The 23,978-nt window shown below is 29.5% G+C and overlaps 3 protein-coding genes across 3 annotated transcripts in view; 1 reads left to right on the top strand and 2 right to left on the bottom strand.

Annotated features, from left to right (window-relative positions):
- The window catches only part of LOC123297763 (F-actin-uncapping protein LRRC16A), a 30,786-nt gene extending 17,712 nt beyond the window's left edge, over nucleotides 1-13,074 (bottom strand). The window contains exons 1-2 of the mRNA XM_044879535.1: nucleotides 12,689-13,074; nucleotides 574-671 (exon numbers count right to left, since the gene is read on the bottom strand). Of these exons, the coding sequence (XP_044735470.1) occupies nucleotides 574-671; nucleotides 12,689-12,725 (135 nt within the window). The 5' untranslated portion in view covers nucleotides 12,726-13,074. The remainder of the gene's footprint in view (nucleotides 1-573; nucleotides 672-12,688) is intronic.
- Nucleotides 13,075-14,543: 1,469 nt separating this feature from the next.
- Nucleotides 14,544-15,091, top strand: LOC123298390. Its single transcript, XM_044880381.1, has one exon. It carries the CDS (start codon nucleotides 14,674-14,676, stop codon nucleotides 15,034-15,036), a length of 363 nt encoding a protein of 120 aa, XP_044736316.1. The 5' UTR covers nucleotides 14,544-14,673; the 3' UTR covers nucleotides 15,037-15,091.
- A 4,654-nt stretch (nucleotides 15,092-19,745) lies between these two features.
- Nucleotides 19,746-23,530, bottom strand: LOC123297469 (lariat debranching enzyme). The gene is made up of 4 exons (XM_044879138.1): nucleotides 23,334-23,530; nucleotides 22,713-23,105; nucleotides 21,008-21,379; nucleotides 19,746-20,512 (listed from the first exon to the last, which is right to left on the bottom strand). The coding sequence occupies exons 1-4, from the start codon at nucleotides 23,528-23,530 to the stop codon at nucleotides 19,909-19,911; spliced, it is 1,566 nt and encodes a 521-aa protein (XP_044735073.1). The 3' UTR covers nucleotides 19,746-19,908.
- Nucleotides 23,531-23,978: the final 448 nt, after the last annotated feature.

Here is a 23,978-nt window from a genome sequence, read left to right as displayed (position 1 = left end):
TCTCGAGGTTTATTGTAATACATTTTTTAACTCAAAACATATTCCTTTTTCCAATTGTCATCTTCATGAACACCAGAATAACGAATAATCGAATATGATTGTTTAGTTCGAAGTGGATAGTCAGTGACCTTGATACAGTGTTAGTTCCACCGGAAATTCAATACAATCGAATACAATCTCACGTTAATTTTATAATAATTGGCTCAATAATGAGAAAAGCTTTTATCATTATTGAGCTTTCTGTTCGAAGGCCATTTCGATGTAAGATTGTGTCTCGGTCGGGTACAGAGTTATGTATTCCGATTGATGTTGAATATCTGACGAAACTCAAAGTCTCTATCTTGTCACTGGAAACTAAATAATCATACGTGAAATATGCGTTAATCTAGCGTCCATTATGATGAAAACTCCGAGATGATAACTGAAAAATAAATGCTATGAGTAAAATAAATGCTGTATTACAACAAACAGCCAACCCTTCCGTTTTCTAAAGGTCGAGTACTTATCGATCAAAAACCACTTTATTTTTATGTCCCACTCTATATCTACGCATAAAAATAATTAATAACTTACCAAAACTCTATTTTCAGTTTTATCACCTTTTGTTTCAAGTCGGACAACATTTTTGAGCAATATTTTAACATGTTTTCCCAATAACGACTTTACACTTTCTGTAAAGAAAAAAAAAATTATCAAAAAATCGTCAAAATACAAAAAAAAAAGAAAATAGCAGTTAGTTACACCGATCGACGTACAACAAAGTTCATCGTTAATGTGCGGCAAAGGCGATCGCACTCAACTTGGTTGACTGAGTGTTGAAAAAAATTATTTTTGCAGTTTATAACCCCCCAATCAAATAGGGAGGTGTTATAAGTTTGATCGCTATGTGTGTCTGTCTGTCTGTTGGTGTATCTCTGGCATCATAGCTCCAAAAAGGATGAACCGATTTTGATTTTTTTGAGTGTTCTAAGCTATCTTTCAAGTGTGAGTTTAGGGTTCCGTGCCCAAAACATTTATCGGAGTTTTTTTTTAAATTTTGTAAATTTAATTTGTTATTCAATTATTTTGTTACGTATTTGAATATTGTTTTCTATGAATATACATCTATTTTAAGCTTTCCAAGTAATTGAAAAGTTTCCGGGTTTTCTGAAAAAAAATCCCGGCTACGCAAATTTTTTTAAACAATTGTGTAAAAATTAGCCGGTTGTTCATAAATTTTCATACCCCCGTTTTTCCGATATCTTGGGGGGTGGAGGTCACACCAAACGGTCCAATATTTTTGTAACCCACTATTATTTTCTCTTGTTATATTCATAAAAAAAATAAATGAAATTTACATACTGGCCTACATATTTCATGAGCCGTTTTCTCAGATCTACGTCGTTAACAGGTCAGTTTAACGACTATATGTTTTATTATGCTAACGCCAGAATTTTCAAAGTTTTCGTAAATAAAAATGCTGTAGGTTACACTGAAATGAAGCCACTCACGAAGTTTCGTGTGAGTGTGTTCACGAAGTCAAACCCCCCTCTGTACTGTAGACTATTGGCTATGAACGAACATAGGAAAATAGGTTGATGAATGAGCATCGTTAAATTACTTGTCGAGAAAATAACATTACGATTTATAATACACCGGTTTTTGATTAAAAATTATCAAAAAATATAAATTATTTTCAAGAAAAAAACAGTACCATTATTTATTAAATCTTTAAAGGATATTGTAAAATTAAGCTAATATAAATATTTTCCTCTTGTCTTCATTTGCGGACAAAAGGTATCTTCATAATAAACCATAAAAATTACTACATTAATGTTTTACAAACTTTCTGTACCTTATTTTTACCTTTTAAGTGAAATGTAAAATTAAAATTAACAATTTAATAATCTGAATATGCACAAAAATTTCGTGGTATCTGGGTATTTAAGACCTTATTTGTGAAATTAAGTGAAATCTATTAATACAAAAATATTCGCAAACAAGAAATTTTAAACCGCAATGCAATAAACAAAAAATGTGGCAAATGCTTTTGACTAATAACATAAATAAACATTTACGATAACTCTTATTATTTAGATTTTCTATTTCTACAAATTAGTTGAAATATAAATGAAATACACTTGTGTAATAACACGGTTATTTTTACAGAATGTCACCATCTTACTCCAATTCATTATGATATTGTACTTACAAAATACGACCGTAAAAAAAGTGAAAATAATAACCTGTGGAGTAACACTGGGCTTCGAATTTTTATTATGAAACCAAAAACGTACATTTGTCACAAATTTTTGTACACTTTTTGTTATTTAAAGGAATATCGATTTGAAATTTTGCACAGTTACACAGACTGGTGGTTCATATTTTTTAAGATACTTTATCAAAATCAGAACTTTAAATTCAGTCTACGACAAATTCAAAAATAGGGGCGATTCATAATATCTTGCCTAGCGTCAGAGATGGTTAGAGATATCGAAAAGAACTATTGTAAAAAGTTGCAGAATATTTTTTTAAACCGAGCAACAGAAATTGAGGCTCAAGAGAAAAAGTATTTTTTATACGTAAAACAAAAAGTTTGTAAGGAATCATGTTAAGGCGCTCATTAATTTATAATATTATAAAAATCATAATTTGTCTCGTACAATAGAGAATTCTATGAACTCCAAAATAACTTTTAATATTAAATTAATCAAAAATTTGAAAAGTATGGCCCAAATTTAGTTGGATTACGTACTTGGTTTATCAAAATTGGATAAAATTTGGATGTGATATAGCAAAATTAATTTTTTTTTATTCTGATGACGTCATAAAGTTAAAAAATTCGATTTTTTTTTGATAACAAAGGCAAATTTGATCCGATCTTATTGGAATTTTTTTTGAAACCCACTAATTTTGGATCATTCTTCTCAGCTGTGATGTCAGTTTTTCGCTAGCTATCACTTATTTGCTTAATTCCGGGAGCAGAACACCACATTCTTGAAATCTATTAGAGCTAGGGTAATTTTGATAACAAATTTGAAAAGTAATGGCCCAAATTTAGTAGGATTACATACTTGGTTTATCAAAATTGGATAAAATTTGAATGTGATATAGCAAAATTAAATTTTTTTAGATTCTGATGACGTCATCAAATTAAAAAATTCGATTCAATACCATACTTGGTTGATCAAAATTTGCCAAAATAGTACTTGAACAGCGAATATATAAATAATAACTACAATTTCAATCCTATTTTGTTTGTTTTACTCTGTATTATTTACTTTATTTATTATCTCCAAAATTTTTATTTTATAGATTAATCAGTTCCTTATGCAAAATAACCCAGTATCATTTAGAAGAGTAATGAGTTCCTTATAAATATATTTTGCTCGGAAACGTAGAGAGCAATCAATACTTTAATTTGATACTTAAATGTACAATTTTGCCTTGACTCTTAAAATCGTTAGAGCCGATCCCGATATATATAAGGCGTAACTTAAATACTTGCCACCAGAGCTATGTACCCTAGTTACGCCAGGTACGCTATGTACCCTAATATTGATCATTTAACGTAAGGGGTGCTATTCCGCGGACTAAGTGTAAAGAATATATTCTTGACCTGCATTCCTTTGAATAAGTTTAATGTAATCCAAATATAATTGTAATCCAATTCACTTTTGTCATTTGAGCAAACGAAAGAAGATAACTTTAAACCAGGTTCGGTTTTGGCTGGGCACACTTTTACTTAAAAGAACACAGCTTTGATTTAAAATTAAATTGGACTAGGAGGACACTTTATAAAATCTTACAAACACATACAAAAATCAATTTCAAGGGCAACTGCTGCTATGTTAATTTGTACAATAAGTTATGATTGTTGGTTGTGTGTAATGTGAAATGTGTTTTGTGTATATTACGATTTTATGAAGTTTGCTGTTTTGAATTTTAAATAAACATTTAAATTTTTAAGTAAAATATTATTTGTCATGATATTTATAGATGGATGTTCTAATTATTATTACAACAATACAACAAGGACATCATTTTTATTATGACTTAATAATAGCCAAGCAAGGATTTTATGTAATTGTTATTTCTTTTATCTTCCAATCTTAGTTAACATCTTAGTGAAAAAATTCTTATACTAAAAATCGAGGAATCGCCTTGCGTTATCTAACGTTATATCCACAACTTACTAAGGGTGAGGCTACTATTGGTCATCCAATTACATTTTTAAGTCGAACATACCACTGGAGTCTGAAAAATCTGGAGGAAATGGATACATGTAACCCATCCGTTCTTCTCTATGGCACTCAAACTTTATCCTTGAATAAATGAATAGACTGTGGACATGTCAACGATCAATGGAGCGAACAAGTTCCACTCGAATTCTGTTTAAAACAAGTGAAAACAAACAATTGACTTAGTTAATTGTGGAAATACCCTGCAGTATAGACAGTGTTGAATATCAGTGCTTACAATATTCATTTAGTTGAAGCTACCAGAAAATTTTCAACTCACTATCTTCTAAGTTTTGGCGAAAATGAACACCAAAATTTTGTTCTAATTTGCGCCCTGAAGGATAAATAGTGACGTTTACGAAAAAATGTTTCAAACAAAAGTTGTTTATTTTTTTACAAGGAACATTTTACATTTAAATTTGTGTTCTATCTCTAACGGTTTACAAACTGGGTCCTACAAGACCCAATTGACCTATGTTACTCATTTACGAACTTAGCCTCACTTCTTACGTCCTGACGTGCACGCTATAAAAATTTCAACTTGATATCTATTTTCGTTTTTAAGTTATCGTGTTCACAGACGGGCAAATAGACAAGCGGACCACCAGAAATGGACTAATTAGGTGATTTTATATCAATATTTTTAAGCGTTTCAAACTTGGGACTAAACTTAATATACCTTGATATATATTACATATATACAGGGTATACAAAAATCAGGGATGTAGTTGTGAGTGTCAAAAGGCAGAAGTGGAGATGAGCGGGTCATGTGACCAGACTTTCAGATGGCAGGTGGACAATCCGTACTACTCAATGAACTCCATACAGTAACACCAAGACCAGGGGAAGAAGGCGCCCTCGCTAGAGGGCTTTTATTATTGATGATGTTACAAATAATTTGAGTCACTTACATAGAACAGAAGTGACGGAGTTGGTTACATGTTAGATCGGATATTTAGAGGACCTGGGTTCGACTCCCAACTTCTGTGTAATTTTTTTGCTTCTTTCTAGTGAAAAACATGTAAATAAATTTATGCTTAATTCTTATTGTTAAGGTATACACTACTAATTGTATAATTATCCTTATTTGCAAATTTTTTAACGTATATACATAGATAGAATCTCAGAACTTTCTAACATATCCAGAATTTGAACATCTTCCAGGTCTATCCATATTTGTTTACAATAAATGCAACTATGGCTATTCGTTGTGTGCGTAGTCATGGTGGGGATAATAAAATCGATGCCAGCGCTTTAAGTGAAAAATTTTGGAGATAAAGTGGGCTGTTATGACTAATTTGCAATTATTTACATGTTAATGATATAGAAACTGTCAAATTAAAATGATTGAAAAACACTAATTAATTAAACTTAATGCATTAAAAATTGTGAAAATAAGAAATCAAATTGTACAAATATTATTTTTCAAATGTTAATTATCGTAATTATTTATTTAAATTTGTGAAACAAGAATATTAAATTTTAAATGTAAGTTTTCAATGCAATCCACACAATTATATATGCATCCATTAATTCTATAATTAAAGTAGTGTATCGTTGTCATGGAAACGAAATTCACGCTCGGAGCGAATATTCTTTAAATAAGTGTATTTATCGTATTTGATTGATTAATTAACATTTGGATTAGAAAACATTATACTGTCCCGGTATTAATAAAAAGAGGCAGGCAGTGATTACTTGGAACAATTTATTTATTGTTAACAAAAGAGGTCAGTCATAATATTCACTAACTATTATAAACTTGACTATAAAGAACTATTAATCTAATCATAGAATATTGTGTATATTATGAAATAATGATCTTTACAATTAAATAATTCTCTTATTGAAAATTATCTAATAGATTTATTTGTTCGTTTTTATACCATGTATATATGTAATATGTATCAAGGTACACTATGTTTAGTCCCAAGTTTGTAACGCTTATAAATATTGATGCTATAAACAAAATTTTGGTATAGGTGTTCATAAAATCACCTAATAGGGAATATTCATGTATTTTTTTTATATTTTTAATTCATTGTTTACACCGTTATAACAAAGTAAAAAATATAAATACTGCTTAAAATGCTGTATTTAAGTGTAAAAAAATATTTAAAATACATTATAATTTTAAGATATTTAAACGCAGTTTTTTGCCGTTCTTTGTTGATGACGTATAAGTACGTGATCTGTCAATTGGTGACAGTTCAATGTATAATTTACACTTTAAAAAATGAATTTACAACACAGAATTTACACTCGTTATTATTAAGTTTTCTAATAAAAAGTCGTAGAATAGTATAATTTAATGAAATACCATATAAAATATAAGTAATTAATATCATACAGTATGTCAACAAATTTGACAAGCCCGTACTATGATGTCACGCCCGTATAAAAATTTGAATTTCCGTTTTAGAAATTTTTAAATGCCCTCACTGAATTTGTACTTTTATTAATTAATTTTAAGTAATTAAAAAAATATTAATTACTAAAATAATGGTTTAGTTTGAAATGTCCAGTCATTAAAGTTACGGAAGAAAAATTTGAACCTTAAAATTTCATGAATACTCCCTATTTCCGAACTCTAATCATAGTCACCACCCATAACAATTTAACCAGAAGATGTTTATATTCTTCATTATCTAATAATATATTGTGAATATGTAATTCAATAAAACAAACAAAAAAAGAATTGTAAATTTTCTTTATTACTTTCTCTGAATTGATTATATTCCATGACTTAAGTGAGTCACTCATTTATTAACAAGACGTGTAATGCACACAATAATTAATTTACATCAAATCAGAGGGATCGATCTCTTACTAAACATAACACCACAGAAAAATGTTTATATAATGAATCATAGCCATCAATCTTCTTTAAACTCATTCAAATATGCGTTAAATTTTAAAATCAGTCTTCACCAGTTAAATTATTGGTGAGTCGAATGAGAGACGAAGAAATATCTAAATATGATAGAAGGAACCAACTATTTCCATATGTATTTTAAAATGATAACACACACAAATTCTACCGAATTTTTTACCAATTTTGCATTTCTGGCAATCCTTTTTCTTCCATTTGTGTAAAAATCCCCAAAAATCTTATAGTACTTATATACATACAAATTACTGTAAATAATTACTATCAACGTTTTTGGGGAATCACCGTCAAATTCCCCAAAACGTTGATATTAATTATTTACAATAATTTGTATATATAAGTACTATAAGATTTTTGGGGGAATACCCTTTTATCTTACATTCCTACAATGCGACAAAGATACAAAGTAAAGTTGTGAAAGCTGGACATAAATTAAGACCCAGTGTTGATAAATTTTCTACTCTTTCTTATCAATTCACGAACTTATTACTCTTCTTTTTAAGTATTATGTCTTTCATTAAAGCTTTTAGAAATTATCGCTGCAAGATATTTACATAGATATGGATCCTGAAATACTTAAATTTTTTCGATTCGTTTGTCAATTTTATGGTTTTGGTTAATCATTACTTTAATTGAACTGCAGAGAATAAATTAACATTACATTATTTTCAATTATCACAACTATAATTTAAAATTGACACTCGGTAAATGAAAAAAAAATTGTTAAAAGAAAAGTTAATTAAAAATACAAATAAAATAATTACCTTCAAGGTAAATCAATTGTTTCAATAGAGATTCACTTTTGAAATATAATTAAAAATGCAATTTAAATCAGCTGATAACAATGAAAAAAGTCTAAAACCATGATTGAATTTTATAAATTACTTCAGCAATTGAATAGAAATACGTATATATGTATTGGGATCATCCATTAATTACGTTACACGTTAAGGGAAGGGGAGGGTGTCAACAAAATGTGGCTTTGTGTGACAAGGAGTAGGGAGGAAAAAGGAATAATGATACTCCCAAAAGGAATCACCTTGACAGTTACTCAACTGACTGTCCACTTTTAACCCTGTAATTCAATTTGGAGGGTCTAAGCCAAACCCACGAAAAAACATGATTTTTTTAAATAGAAAAGAGGACCGGGGGGCTGCAAAGAGGCCCATTCTTAACACTAACCCAGCCTATATATCGATTTTCAACCCTTTAAGTTAATTTGGAGACACTTTCCAGATGTATAGTTCCATAAAAATTCCAAAAAAGGCTATTTTTCGTTTGGAAATACCCTCCAAGTGAAATAATCCCTTTTTATCTTATTAGAAAAACGGTAAAGACAAGATACTGTCATTAATACAACCGAACCCCTCTAAATGTAAAATAAATTTCACACTTGTAAAAATATATGTATTTATTCAAACTGGCTTTTGAGGAAATCATCAATTGCAAAAATTGTTTCTGCACATACAACGGATCAACTTTGCATCGTTTTCTTTATTTAAAAAATAATTAAAGAAACAAATATAGTACTAATTACTCAAGCTTCCTCCATACACATGCTCAAATATTTAGAAATTTTACTTATAATAAAGAAATGAAAAATTAATTTAAAAACAAGTGAAAAAAAACAATTGGCTGAGTAAATTGTTGAAATATCATGTATAGACAATGTTGATTACACTGTCACATTACACATACATACATGTCACACACATATAACTGATATACCCATATAATACATACTATACAATTTGCGCTCTCACGGGTAAACAGTGATGTTTACGAAAAAATGTTTCAAACAAAAGTTGTTTAGTTTTTTATAAGGAACATTTTTTGTATTTAAACTTTTGTTCTATCTCTAACGGTTTACAAGAAAGGGGTTCTACGGACCCAAGACCCAATTGACCTATGTTGCTCATTTATGAATTGATCTCACTTTTTATGTCCTCAGAACGGTATAAAAATTTCAGCTAGATATCTCTTTTCGTTTTTGAGTAATCGTGATGACAGACGGACAGACAGACAACAGACAGACAGACAACCGGAAATGGACTAATTAAGTGATTTTATGAACACCTATACCAAAATTTTGTAGATTTTACAAAATTTGCATTTAAACTTTTGCGGTTCTCTATTTGTTGCGGTTTAAAAGATGCATGACTCAATTGACCTATATTGCTAGTTTACGAACTCAAAGTCACTTTTTACGCTCTGGCCACGCTACAAAATGTGCGATAAGTATTAATTTTCATGAATCACAACAAATTTTTTTGAATTTTGTAAAACCTATTGTACTTATGCCAACGACCTTTATAGAACAACCTTTAACATAGAGGTAGTATATAAATGTTTATATCCTCATCAGACCAAGCATTTAATATTAATTACTTGTTGAACAGCATTTTTGTCTTTAAAAAATCTCAAGATTCGTTTATTTTTAAACCTAAAAGACGTTTTTACAATTTGTATTAAGGTAGTACCTACACGAAAGTGATATTCCAAGAATTTCTCAAAACTCAGAATATAAAATATTTAATTCATAATACACTTGCTGTTAAAATTAGAAGATGATTTACCATGCCATACATGAGATATTAGCAATTAAAAGTGACGCAATTTGTACGTGTACATGGGAGAAGTGTATAAAAATACACAAATTTACAAATATTATATTTATTTACCAATGAATGACGTCCACCATCTCTATGAAAAACTAATATAATGTAGAATACTATATTTAGAAAATATATAAATAAAAATTCAAATTATTTACCATATAGTTTCGATAAAAAACTTAAATAAATAACTCGTTTTAGCGATGATTTTTGTGGAAAAGATATGAAGACTAATGTTAAAGGCATATGTCATAGTGTGTGTGCTTATATGTATACTAGAATCAGTAGTGAGGAACTACAGTCTTTTGAAAATAATATATGGTATATGTATAATAGTCATAGCACAGTTAATGCACTGAATGATAGTATTAGTCCAAAACTTTTTGACTGGACGGTCGCGGAGGAACTACCTTAAACTGGAAATTCTTCAAGATTATTACGGTATCACTGGCAAAGAGCGCGGAACGTAGCCAGATTTATTTATAAAGCACCTACGCTGTTTTTATACCATGTATATGAAATATATCAAGGTATACTAAGTTTAGTCCCAAGTTTGTAACGCTTAAAAATATTGATGCTATGAACAAAATTTTGGTATAGGTGTTCATAAAATCACCTAATTAGTCCATTTCCGGTTGTCTGTCTGTCTGTCCGTCTGTCATCACGCTAACTCAAAAACGAAAAGAGATACCAAGCTGAAATTTTTATAGCATGCTTAGGTCTTGGGTCCGTAGGACCCATCTTGTAAGCCGTTAGAGATAGAACAAAAGTTTAAGTACAAAAAATGTTTCTTATAAAAAACTAAACAACTTTTGTTTGAAACATTTTTTCGTAAACATCTTTGTTTACCCGTGAAAGCGCATATTATGCGCAAATTGTAATATTATATGGGTATATCAGTTATATGTGTGTGACATGTATGTATGTATAATGTGATAGAGCAATCAACACTGTCTATACATGGTATTTCAACAATTAACTCAGTCAATTGTTTGTTTTCACTTGTTTATGGCTAAAAAATTATTAAAGTATAAGTTTAATGTCGTTTTATCTGTGAATCTGTGTGTCTGGCTGTGGTATTGTAGCTCTTAAACGGATGAATCAAATGAATCTTTTTTATTTTTTTGGAAAGATAATTTGATCGAGTGTTCTTAGCTATGCTTTAAGTACAAGTTTATAGGGTTTTGTACACGAAACAACTAGACAAAAGGCGGTGATCTTCTACGGATGAGCAGATTTTCATGGTTAAGAACACTTTATAAGTTAAGAAAAATTTTTCAAAATCCAATTTTCATAGAGATAATTCTATCTTCAATATTTTACAAACTCATTATAATATATGCACCCTTAAGCAATGAAATATTTTTCAAAATATGTATTTCAGTCACAGGTTATTATTAATGATTCATCAAACTTCAACTAAACAGGTAAAATATAGACCAATTCACAGACTCAAATAAAAACTTTGGTTTAATTGCATACAAAAAAGAAATCGTGGTGTATATGATCTTTAAGGGACAGGCTAATAATTTCCTAATAAATCCAATTAAAATAATTGTTTTCATTTCTGTATACAGAGTGATTTTTAAAAACTTTCCACCCTTATACTTCTAAAACAGAATGGAACATCAAAACACGGATAAACACTAGCATGCCCTGGAAAGAGCTGGTTATATATAAACTCAATATGTAAAAATGTGTTAACTTTGCGCAAATATGTGATATTTGAGATCTAGACATAAAGTTTTCTAGATACTGAAAGAGAAATTTATGGCAGTGAGTGAAAAATTAAACAACAAGTATTTAACTCCGAAACGGTACAATATTTTTTGCATAAAATGAGCCAAAAAGTCTTTAAACATTTTTACTACCAACAAAATTCGTTTATTTGTTTATAAAAATTGTTTATAAATATTTTTTGCACCAACTCAGAAACAAATACCTTCGAAAATGGAAATCAGCGCATAAAAATATATTCATAATATTTCATTTCCCAATATAAAACTTTCATGCAGCTATGAATATTCATTGACCACGAAAAGTGGGTTGGCTCCTAGACTATTATAAACAGATCGCTGTTAAATCATAATAAGATTCTCGTAACAATCGACTACAATAATTTAAATCAGTTGATGTATTGTAATATATATTTGTAGTATAGTAAACTAGAAAAACTCGGGGAAAATGAAGTTATTGGCGTAATTAATAGGCTTTTCAAGGAAAATTGTCAATTTTTAAAGATTGTATTTTCGATTTTAAGATTACATAAATCATTAACAACATTATTTTTCTCAAGTAAGTTAAATTTAACTCAGAAGGATTAATTTATACGATTTAAAACTGAACTTAAGATGAGAGTCTGTTTTCCGGTACACATAAAGAATTTCTCTCCTACAAACCAGTTAAAATAATAATTAAAAATTCAAAAAGTGCATTTTACAGGCACGAAGTGTGTGGTTTGGACTACTTCTCTGTTCCAATTTGTTCACGATCGGATGCTACTTTCAGTATACTATTATTTATATACTAAGAAAATAACAGCGACTTATCGTCTAATTGAATTCAGTTTATTTACGACTGATAACAAATATATGATAACTATGTAGATACTGAATAAATAAAATTGCAATTTTATCGATAGAATTGAATTCTTGCAATAATTTTTTTCTTTTAATCTACAATAACTTACTTAAAATTTTCTTTTTACATAATTCAAAATTATTGTAAAAAATGATAATATTGATTACTCAAAATTGTATAATACACTAAAACTTCATAAAAATAAGGCATTTGGTGCGGAACCATAAATATGATTCATAAAATTTAAATATGTTTTTAGTAACAATACAAGAATGATATATGTAAATAAAAGCTTATTGTAACATAAACTTAAAATTTATTTATGAAATCTTGACACTCCCAAGTATAAACAATATATTAATAATTGAAAAATGAATACAAACCATTTAGATCTTTCGTTAACTGAGATCGAGTTGACATTTTTACACTCAAAACACATATACACTTTTCATATCAAATTAAAAAACCTAATGTAACACTTAATAAATATAATGAAATAAAAACTACATTAAAAACACACTTTTCTCATTCACCCCTTTAATTACAAATTATTTAGTTTGATTTGATTTTTAATCATAATATTTGATTATTAACTAATAATAATACACATATTTATTATTTGTTGTATTCATAGTTGCAGCCATAATCATGCTCCCTATTCGCGACTTACGATATTGAACTTTTGCATTTCACTTCACTTAGTTACTGGTACTCAAATATTCGCTAGAGCGTTTTTGTTTGACATACAAATCATAAATGACAGCGTAGGCCGTAGTAGATACTCCATTTTAGTAGGGAATAATCAAATACACCAGTTAATTCCATGTAAAGCCTGGTTTATGTATGACCAATTTACTTTAAAAATAGATTATTCAGATAGTAGTAGAGCAAAGTCTGTGATAACAGTGCAATGATGACTTCAACGTTGCCAGATTGTGCTACTTTTTCAGAATTAAAATGTTTTTATGCTTAAACTACTTTAAGAAATGTTTGTTCTTTAAAAATATGCTATAATTATTGGTTGAAAATAATTAGGTGCTTTGAGTACTACATTAGGCTCTTTTTTGACATCGCAGATGGAGCTACTTAATAGACAATCCTGGGTGAATTTACACCGCACACGATGGCATGGCGAGCGATAGGCGAATATTGACAGATTATGCACGTAAATCATTAATCATAATTACCAATGATGCGATATAAGCGATAAATACAATAACTATACAGAAGCCAAATTTGCTTATCGTTGCGCCTCATAGATGGCAATCAACGTGCGTACTGAATGGTAACCGCAATCAAAAGCTTGTCCATTGATGTGACAACTAGCATTAGATCGCAGGAAGGTTTTTAGATGTATTGAATTGAGAAAGTAAGTCATATAAACATATTTTTCTGTTTATTACCATCTACTATATGGCTTCTGTTTTGTTACCGGGATTTCTTTTCTCTGAGTCAGGCCACAACTATTAAAAGTTATTACACTACTACACTACTTACTAAAGTAATTACAAATATAACGTATAATTAAATATATGTTAAAAAATTTGCACATCGTTCGTCAGAGCATCCATTGATTTAGTTATTGAAACCACGATAACAAAGGGACCCTGCACCCGTGGTTTAAATTACGGAGTGAAGTATACGTTTTTGGAACGAAGTTTCTTAAAGCGGCTTGCCATAGTGAGCAAACTGGCAAAACCGCCTTGTAACAATACGAGATATGCTTTGTGTGTGTGTGTGTGGGCCATATCCATGGCAACCACTATATTTTATCCTACTTTGTATTATTTTTATTTATTATAATACACGAATTTTTCCTTTTTGGACTATTTATATCCAAAACTAGTTATGGATACATATGCACAACTAAATTTGGATGTAAATAGTACAAAAATAGCAAAATTCTTTTACTATAATTATGTGCGTTTTGGAACCCTGTCTACTTGACACTACATATTACCAGATTACCTCTATGTATTTATTTAACGTTTACATTTGTTTCTACACAGCTTCGTAAGTAACTTCGTTTCTAACGGGGGTCCCACTGCACATCTTTTTTTTCATACAAATATTTAATTAAGTTGTAAGAAATTCAGTTATTCTGCGTTATATAGTTATATAATATACTCTTCGTCTAGTTTACTTGGAATCTTGGATACTTAACAGTGTAAACTATTATGTAAACGATAATTTACAATTTCAAATATGGAAAGGCGCTTATAGAATCGAAAAGTAGGGTTATATCTCATAACAATTGACAGAAATGTATGTGTTTATATGTATTTTATGCTTAAGAGTATTCAAGAATTTAATTGTTTTAACAATTGTAGCGAATAATACATCATAAACTTTAGATTTTTTTAGAAATATGTTTGGCGTACTTCGAAGAACATTGCAAATTACAATATCATCAAGCAAGGCAATCCAACCTCTAAATGGACTACACAAATTTTTTCATTTATTATCGATATCACAACCACAAACAAATTTATTGAATAAAAATTGTAATTTACTGCAACCAACGGTACCAAATCTAATATTCAATTGTGGTTTTAAAGTAAAAGGTCGATTACGGCGAAGATGTAAAGATTGTTATTATGTACGGCGAAAAGAACGACTATATATTATATGTGAAACACATCCGCGTCACAAACAAATGTCAATGATTAAAAAGGAGCACAACACATGGATGTTATCGCATGCAACACAATCGAAAATTCGACCTTTTTAGAAATGTTATTGTTACCTTTTTATTATTAAACATTGTTAGAAAAGAAAATGTGTAAATAAAAATTAGAGTTTATTGAAAATATTTGCTTTATTTCATAAAATATATTTTGTTTACAATCCAATTTACAGATTTCCAATTTCTGGAATCACAAAAAACTTATTCATACTCTAGAATTCAGAAAGTTTTGAAGAGGAGTCAGTTTTCTTTAAAGAACCTAATTTTACCAACGCAGAGTTATGCCCAAGCCAAGAGTTTTCTGATCGAAAAGTACATGGCCATTAGATGAAAAAAACCTCTTTTTCATTATCGAGTTCTCTGTTCGAAGGTTATTAACCTAACATAATTATAATATTGTATCTGGGCAGGGATAGAGTATCATTTCGATTATTATATTATTGCACTCCGAACAAAACAATCATACGCGAATATGCGTTATTCAGGATTAAGTCCATGATGATGACAAATAAAAAAAATACTTTCACTTAATGAGTATCAATAATTGCTTTATATTACTTTAAGAAATAATTCAAAATATCTACTCAATAACGCGTTATTGCGTTAAAATACTCAGCTATGTCTTCGATTTCGATATGGATCTTCATATTAAGTATAAGAGTGCCTGGATATTGTTAGAGAACAAATTTTAATCATTAATCCTTTGAGAATCTTTGAAGAATTTTAATAATTAATATTTTACTTGTTTGAAACTTTTTGTGCTTAACAATAAGTATACAGAGAGTTCAAGCATACATCTATCCGACCGGATAACTGAATAGTTAGAACGCATACAATTTATAAAAAAGGGAAATTTCTGAAATAAGTAAAGCGTATTATTAACAAAAAATGAATAATACAATATTTATTTTGATTAATTTTTATATTTATTATTTTTTATTACAAATAGAAACATATCGGAGACAGAGGCGGATTGAAATTTTGAAGTTTAAAATTGGTCTGATAACCCCATGCTCCTTCGATCTTACTTACTCGTATGTAATTGCTTAAGATAAGGTCTCTAAAGACAGACATTAGTGCATTTATAAATTGGCTTTATTTTCAATTAAAAGTTTTTTTCTAATGTCCTTTCTATTACTATTCGTAATTTCGTAAGTTTGTCAATTTTAATGATTCAATAGTATGAATTCGTTTTTTTACTAAACTTTACTAAAAAACGCTACAAATGGCGCCCATAGAAGTTGCATTTCCCCTATTTATTTTTTATTGCGTTGCGTGATATCCAACTATCCAGTGGCAATAAATGTTCAATGTCCCATATTCGTTAAAATTCTTGATATAACTGACACAGCCCTAATATTTATTATTAAAAATTTACAATTTTTCTTATTTTACAATAATCTCTCGGTATTTACACTTATCTGATTAATGATTATATAAATCTCAGTTTTATTCAGAGCCTATAAAGTTTAATTTTTTCCTTATTTAAAAGGGAATTCTGCAATTGCTATTCTTAATATTGCTCTTTGTCCTTGTTGATTATTTTCTTTTAATAAAGCCTCTGGACATAATTTCCCAAATTTCTGCTGGTAAAAAAACATTATTGCACTCAAATAAGAAAAAATCAAACACAAAAATAGGTCCGAGATTAGGGTATGCGTTGTATTCAAAATACCGTAACGGAATTAATATTTTTTACCAAACCAAATTCTATATACTTATTGTTAGAATAGAAAGATTTACAAAACAGAATTTATTTTTCATGGGCATATACCTCACATGCTGCTTCTTAAACCGTCCACATGCACACAGAAGTGTATTTTAGTTTAGTGTCACGCTGTGTTACTGCCAAAACTAAAATTTTGGAGCTATTTGTCGTGAAAAATGTTACTTATAAAAAAATATATGTATACTTGTGGACAAAAATATGCGACACTTTGCTGTGCATCGAATATATTTTATGGTTGAAAACTACACATTTTTTAATGTGTTATAATGCCACCAAATATATCTGATATACAGCTTTGTCGCGATTTATTGTCCGAAAATATACACATTTTACATTCGAATATAATTTGGTGTACATACTATAGCCTATTCGGCCAATCTGTCCATACATAAACACGTCATTATATGTACTTATGTATATTGGATTTTACTGATTTACACTTAAACATTTAAATGTTTAACGTTTAACATTCAAATATAATTTGTTGTATAAGTAAAATATATACATAATATTTATATTTGTATTATAATTTTCCTAAAATATATAATTTTATCATTTTTATTCCCAAATGAATACAATTTTGTACTGTTCAATTTTGCACTTTTATATTAAAAAATATTCTTAGTATATTAAAAGAATTGAGTATAGTATATTCAAAATGAAATAAGATCGATCGAGAGAGAGAGATTGGATATGAGTGAATATTATAGTACAGTTTAAAACATGGTGAAAATAAAACGGACCATATAAAATTGACTTAAAAAATTAGTAAATAGCAACTTATATTACGTATATGTTGCTATTTACTAATTGTTATACATGTATTCGTTGTGTGCGTAGTCATGGTGGGGATAATAAAATCGATGCCAGCGCTTTAAGTGAAAAATTTTGGAGATAAAGTGGGCTGTTATGACTAATTTGCAATTATTTACATGTTAATGATATAGAAACTGTCAAATTAAAATGATTGAAAAACACTAATTAATTAAACTTAATGCATTAAAAATTGTGAAAATAAGAAATCAAATTGTACAAATATTATTTTTCAAATGTTAATTATCGTAATTATTTATTTAAATTTGTGAAACAAGAATATTAAATTTTAAATGTAAGTTTTCAATGCAATCCACACAATTATATATGCATCCATTAATTCTATAATTAAAGTAGTGTATCGTTGTCATGGAAACGAAATTCACGCTCGGAGCGAATAAGAGTTTTTCGATTGTTTGACAGTTAGCCATGAAAAATATTAAGCTTATGCATGTATAACATATACGTAACACAAGTTGCCTATTTATTATTTATTAAGGCAACTTTATACGGCTTATATTAATTAATTACTAATTTATTGTTTATTAACAAAAAAGAAACATTTGCGCAACTAAATCATGGTTTACGAATGATATTTAACACCTAAGAAACACATTATACCCGGTTTTAGCAAAATCTTTTACTGCACTATAAGACAATCAATGTTTAGTATTTTTTACTACAAAAACTGTACTAATACACGATGGGAGCGGTGGTGGGAATCTGTACGATGGTTCTACTGTTGTGCATAGCAAAAAAACATGCCTATAACACCCCTCTCTTGTACGCATTGCCTAATGTATACATACGTACTCTCTCATACTCGTGGGAGATGTACTATGCCAAAATGTAAATTAAATAACCAGCATATGTTTTTGCTGAATAGCTCTTTATCTCTCTCGGTCTGCCTCATTTTAATTTGATCTGTTATAACTTCTTTCATATTGATTATCTATAAACGTTTATTTAATGAGTCTTTGTTATCTATTCACAATTTTGGATCCAAAAATTACAATATATAAAGATCTAAATTTACAATATATGTATATATATTTATGTATATACGTATTTAAGGCCTCACTCAATCAAAACACGATCTACCCATGTGTGAATAGTAGAGACCGAACTTGTAAGCGCCTCGCTGGACTATCTCCAACATAGCACGCGCGTGTAGAGCGTGTTTTCTTTGAATAAAGTTTAAGGTTGAGGACCTTATATTAATTTTTAAACGAAATTATTTTAAGAAAGACTGATCCATAGCGTTCAATTCTCTCAAGAAATTCTTGTGAAGGCGCAAATACACTGCTTATAGTATGATATGTAGCGTAGTGTATTTACGTCTCCATAAAAATTACTGATGAAATACTCTGTGTGCCAGACTTTCTAATAAGAATTTTGTTTAAGAAATTTTTTAATATGTTTTCTCAGTGTAATAGTCCTAATTTAAAATAAAAATACAAATTGTTTATAAAAATTCGAAAAAAATTAACTTTCGTAATTACGTCGAAACTTAAAATAAAAAATTATAAATTTATATTTGAATTTCATTCTATACAATAACTATTCGACCCGTTCGGAATTCCACAATGCGCACCAAATCGTTTTGTGTAGCATTCCTTTCTTTATAAATTTCTTAGATGATTTTAAATCTCAAATTTAAAAGAAGCGGTTTAATTTTTAGACCGTAAGTCTATTTTTTGTCATTAGCTGGTACGATAATCTTTAAAATTAGGTGTAAATCATGGGGAATAAGGAAGATCTCGCGGACCGACAGAAAAACAGGCTAGAGAAATAATAGATAAGATACGGTTAAAGTAATAAATGTGACGAATAGATAAAAATTCGATAACGAACAGAGGAGGTGAATTCCAATTCATATTTTCCAACTATTGAATATATATTTATATTCTTCTTCTAATTCAGATTTTTGTAAATTATGGTAAGTAAAATAACTTTTTTTACGTTTTAACTAAACACGCAAGAGATTAGCGAAGTTATGAATGAGCAATTCGTAAAATTATGAATGATATAATAAGAACTGATGTAAAAATAGTCAGGTAGCCCAGCCACCCAACCTCATTTATTTTATACGCTTAGATTCACTCGATAATATTCTAAGACAATCGGCCGACTGCTTGTCTTATCGAATACCATTCTAAATAAAGAGATGAAATGCACATCTTTCAATATGGAAGATTTTGCGGAATATGTCTATCGAATAGAATGAAATCAAATTGAATTCTCGAGTAAAGTCATTTATACTTTGTTGATAAAATTAATTATTTACAAACACAATTCGACAAATAAAATACAAAACTATTTAGAAAAAATAATTATTGACGACTACTTATTCAAGATAAAACCTAAATTATTTTTCATGAATTTTCATAAAGACTTGCATTTCTCCGTTTAAATTTTTTCGTTGGCTGTGGTGACGGATTTAAATCACTTGGATTGCAATCATTTGATTTTTGATTAAAACTATTACCCTTACTATTATCGATTTCTTGATCGATACTAGATATTTCATTAGAATTTTTTGATTCACTCTCATCATTTTTATCAATTGATACAGAATCATCTTTTGGCGCCGGTAAACTAAGTCTTTTGATTGAATTTCGTTCAACTGATGAGGGGGTAAATATTAACGAACTTTCGTTATCGTTATAGGATTGATTCGTTTTACGTTCAGGTGTTAAATAATTTGGTAATGAAGAATTATCTGTTAAATTATTATCATTATTACTATTATTTAATAAAACTAAATGTAATGGATCATCAATCCCCAATTTTGCACAAAATTCTTCAGTTTGTTTATTTGTTTGTGCATTTGGCATTTGTATCCTATGATTTGAATCTGTTGATGAATTCGGATTATATGGTTCAGCAGTTTGTTGAAAATTTAATGGAATTATTAAATTTTTACTAAATTTTTCTAATATCGTTTGTTTTTCTTCGTTGGTTGGTGTAAAATTTGACCTTAAAAATTAAAAATTTTTTTTTAACTTTTTAATCGATATCGGGAAATTAAAATTTTTGTATGCATTTAAATTTTTATCCTTAAATAATTGTAGTTATTGGACACGAACTTAATTTTGATGACATTACATCACGACTACTGCAGGAGTTGTTACAGTGGGGACGAGGAAGAGGCAATGTATTATCTTCTCTGTCACTGTCCAGCTCTTGTCATGAGGAGATTGACTTACTTGAGCCAGCCTCTCTTTGACGACCTCTCCGACCTAAAGTCAGTCGACGTCAAAGCCCTCCTGCTGTTTTTAAACAGCTCCAAATGGTTCATGGAGTAGTAGCCGGGGATGGGCCAACCCATTTACGGTATCACAACGGACCCTATGGTCTAAGTGTGTCCCACCCCAGGACAGCCACTCTAACCTAGCCTAACCTATTTTTAAAATTCATAGTTATTTTATTTCTAAAGGTATTTAAAGATATATATATAAATACTCCACTTACCGTTCTTTTGAAGAAGTATTTGCATCCGGCATATATTGATATTGCGATTTAATATTTAATAAATGATTCGTTAATTGTAAAATAGTTAACCATTCTAAATCATATGATAAATCATATTTTTTCGTTGCATCTTGTTCACATGGTATATCAACAATTTGTAAAAATTTACGTTTTGGTAAACATTTGTCAAGTGCTAAAAATTTTGTATTTTTTCGTATTGTATTTCCCTCATCGTCGGTTTTATCAATTTGATGCGGTACTAACGCAGCAAATTTACAATGTAAATGTGCTGCAAACCAATAACTTGGTTGTAAATGATGTAATAAATCTTCGCACGGTTTGCTTCCAAGTTTATTCTCAAATATATCGTCCCTGAAATTACATTTTTAAACTCTTTTAATTCTACAAGTACATTTAGTTCAGTCATTTAATTTTCAGCAAAACTGATACACATACAGACAGACTAACTATTCAGATTTATAAAATCCCTTTTTTCAAAAATTGAAAACATAAATTACACAGGTCTGCGACTAAAAAACTGCATAGGATTTTTTTACATTTTCTTATAGATTTTGACCTCCCAAAAACAGGAAAAATATTCAAAACATTCTATCACATAGGTTTTTATAGATATTAGTAACAACATAAACTAGTCTTAAAGTGTTATTATATAGTATTTTATAGTAATATTATATTAAACTAGTCTTAAAGTATTATTATTGCACAATGAAAATAAATTAGCTTCACTTCAAATGGGTTATTCTGTGCATATGGAAGAATCCTTACTATAATAATTTGGTCATTATCCTGGAAATAATCAAATATCAGGACCATCAATGGATGATTTGTGGGGACTTCAAAATACTCACGATGCTTTTGGGTCAACAGGTAGGCTTTACTAAATACTCATGCTTCTTATGCTTATGGGATAGTAAAGCCAGAGAACAGCACTGGACTAAAAGTGATTGACCACCCGAGAAACATTGAAACCTGGAGATAAAAATGTTATCAATACTACTTTGGTGCCACCAAAAAAAGTTTTGTTGCCACCTCTCCATATTAAATTGGGGTTGGTGAAACAATTTGTAAAATCACTGCAAAAGGATGGAGACTGTTTTAAATATCTATGTACAAAATTCCCGAAGCTGTCAGAAGCAAAATTGAAAGAGGTAGTTTTCACTGGCCCCGACATAAGAAGGCTTTTAACTGTCACCCTCTTTGTGGAAAGTATGATTGAGAAGGAAAAAGAAGCTTGGGTATCGTTCAAGGATGTGGTGCGAAAGTTTTTGGGAAATACTAAGGATCCTGACTACAAAATCATTGTTCAACTAGCAGCATACAAAGCTCAAGGCTGCAAGATAAGCCTGAAGGTCCAGTTTTTACACTTCCATATGAAAACTCGGGAGCTTACATTGAAGAACAGGGGAAGCGGTTTCACCAGAATGTCCGCGATATCGAGAGACGGTACCAAGGAAGATGGGATGCCACTATGCCTGCAGGCTACCGTATAGTTTTTAATAAACGAGTGCTTTTACCAATTTTTTGTGTTTGAATTTGCAAAAAAACCTTACGTGATAGAAAAAAATGGCCATCACTTCTGAAATCAGCGCATTTTAAAACAAATAATTTAGTAAAAATATGTCATGCAACTGACAAAAAAATTGCAGACCTGTGTATTAAAAAAAAAAAAAAAATAATGATTCACCTAAAATATGGTTTAAATTTTAATAATTCATCAACATTTCCGTAATGATAAACACCTCGAGGCCAATCATGTGATAGAAATACATCAATTTTACCAGATAATTGTTTTAAACGATACACTTCTAAATTACGTATATGATACACACTTCGTTTTGTCTCTTCTGTATACGGTGAATGCTCAAAATGACCACGTAAAAAGTCGTGTCCTTTATAAATACCAGAAATGCCACCAATTCGAATACCACCAACATTTATCACACCTGCGTAGCCCAAATAATAGATATTTGGTGCTACCCATCCACCATACGGTAGTTCTTGTAAATAATTTGATGCTTCATGATTACCACCAATGAATATTGTTAAAATAGGAGCAATTTTTTCACCACTGTAGTATCTAGAAGATTTATACAAGTTTTTAATTAGTAATAATTACCATTTTTAATATCCAAGAATAGATTTAGAGCTTTAAGGCTCACGTTTTCTAGAAAATCTCTCTGAGTGTAGAGAAAGAATATACGATAATGGACATTTTGGAAAAATTACGGATCTACGTTTTTTAGGAAAACCTATAGCTAATGATTTAAATCCTTTTCCATAAATAAAAATAAAAACGATCACTTACTTATAGAATGTACAAATACTCTGATACTTAATTGGACATGCCATACATCGTAAATCGGCAATATTTCTAGTTGATTGAAAGTCACCACAGCATATTAACAAATCAATTTTTGTATTTTCTTTATTTTCAAGAAATTGAATTGAATCATATATTTTTTCTAGCTCACCATGAGCACATCCTTCTATGGCTACTTTCATTTTAAAAGTATTTATTTATTATAATTTATATAATTATAAATATGTACATTAAAGTATTTACTTTTTTAAAAAGTAAATATGTTTAGATAAGAAGCTCAATGCTGTCAAATGAAGTACATTACTCAGTCGATAATTTTTACATGCTAGAGACATCTGTCTATAATTTTTTGCAGTATTGGTAGAAGTAGAAGTGGAAGTTGTTAGATGTCAGTAGTACAGTCTTTGAGATGAAGAGGATAAAAGGCAACAAAGAGAAAAAACGACTGGGAAAAGATACGAAACACCAAAAAACAAAGCGACATTTAATTTATTGAACATTGGGAGATTATAGAAGTGAATCCGAAATTAACCAGCCCCTCATAACAAAGTTAAGCGTAGTTGAAATTTTACTGATGATTTTAAATCGGCCTATGAGAACGATAGCTTATTTTAACCGGTAATACATACC

The sequence above is a fragment of the Chrysoperla carnea genome, chromosome 4 (genome assembly GCF_905475395.1).
Source record: "Chrysoperla carnea chromosome 4, inChrCarn1.1, whole genome shotgun sequence".
In the NCBI taxonomy this organism is placed as follows: domain Eukaryota; kingdom Metazoa; phylum Arthropoda; class Insecta; order Neuroptera; family Chrysopidae; genus Chrysoperla; species Chrysoperla carnea.
This window is presented reverse-complemented; position numbering and strand designations above follow the sequence as displayed.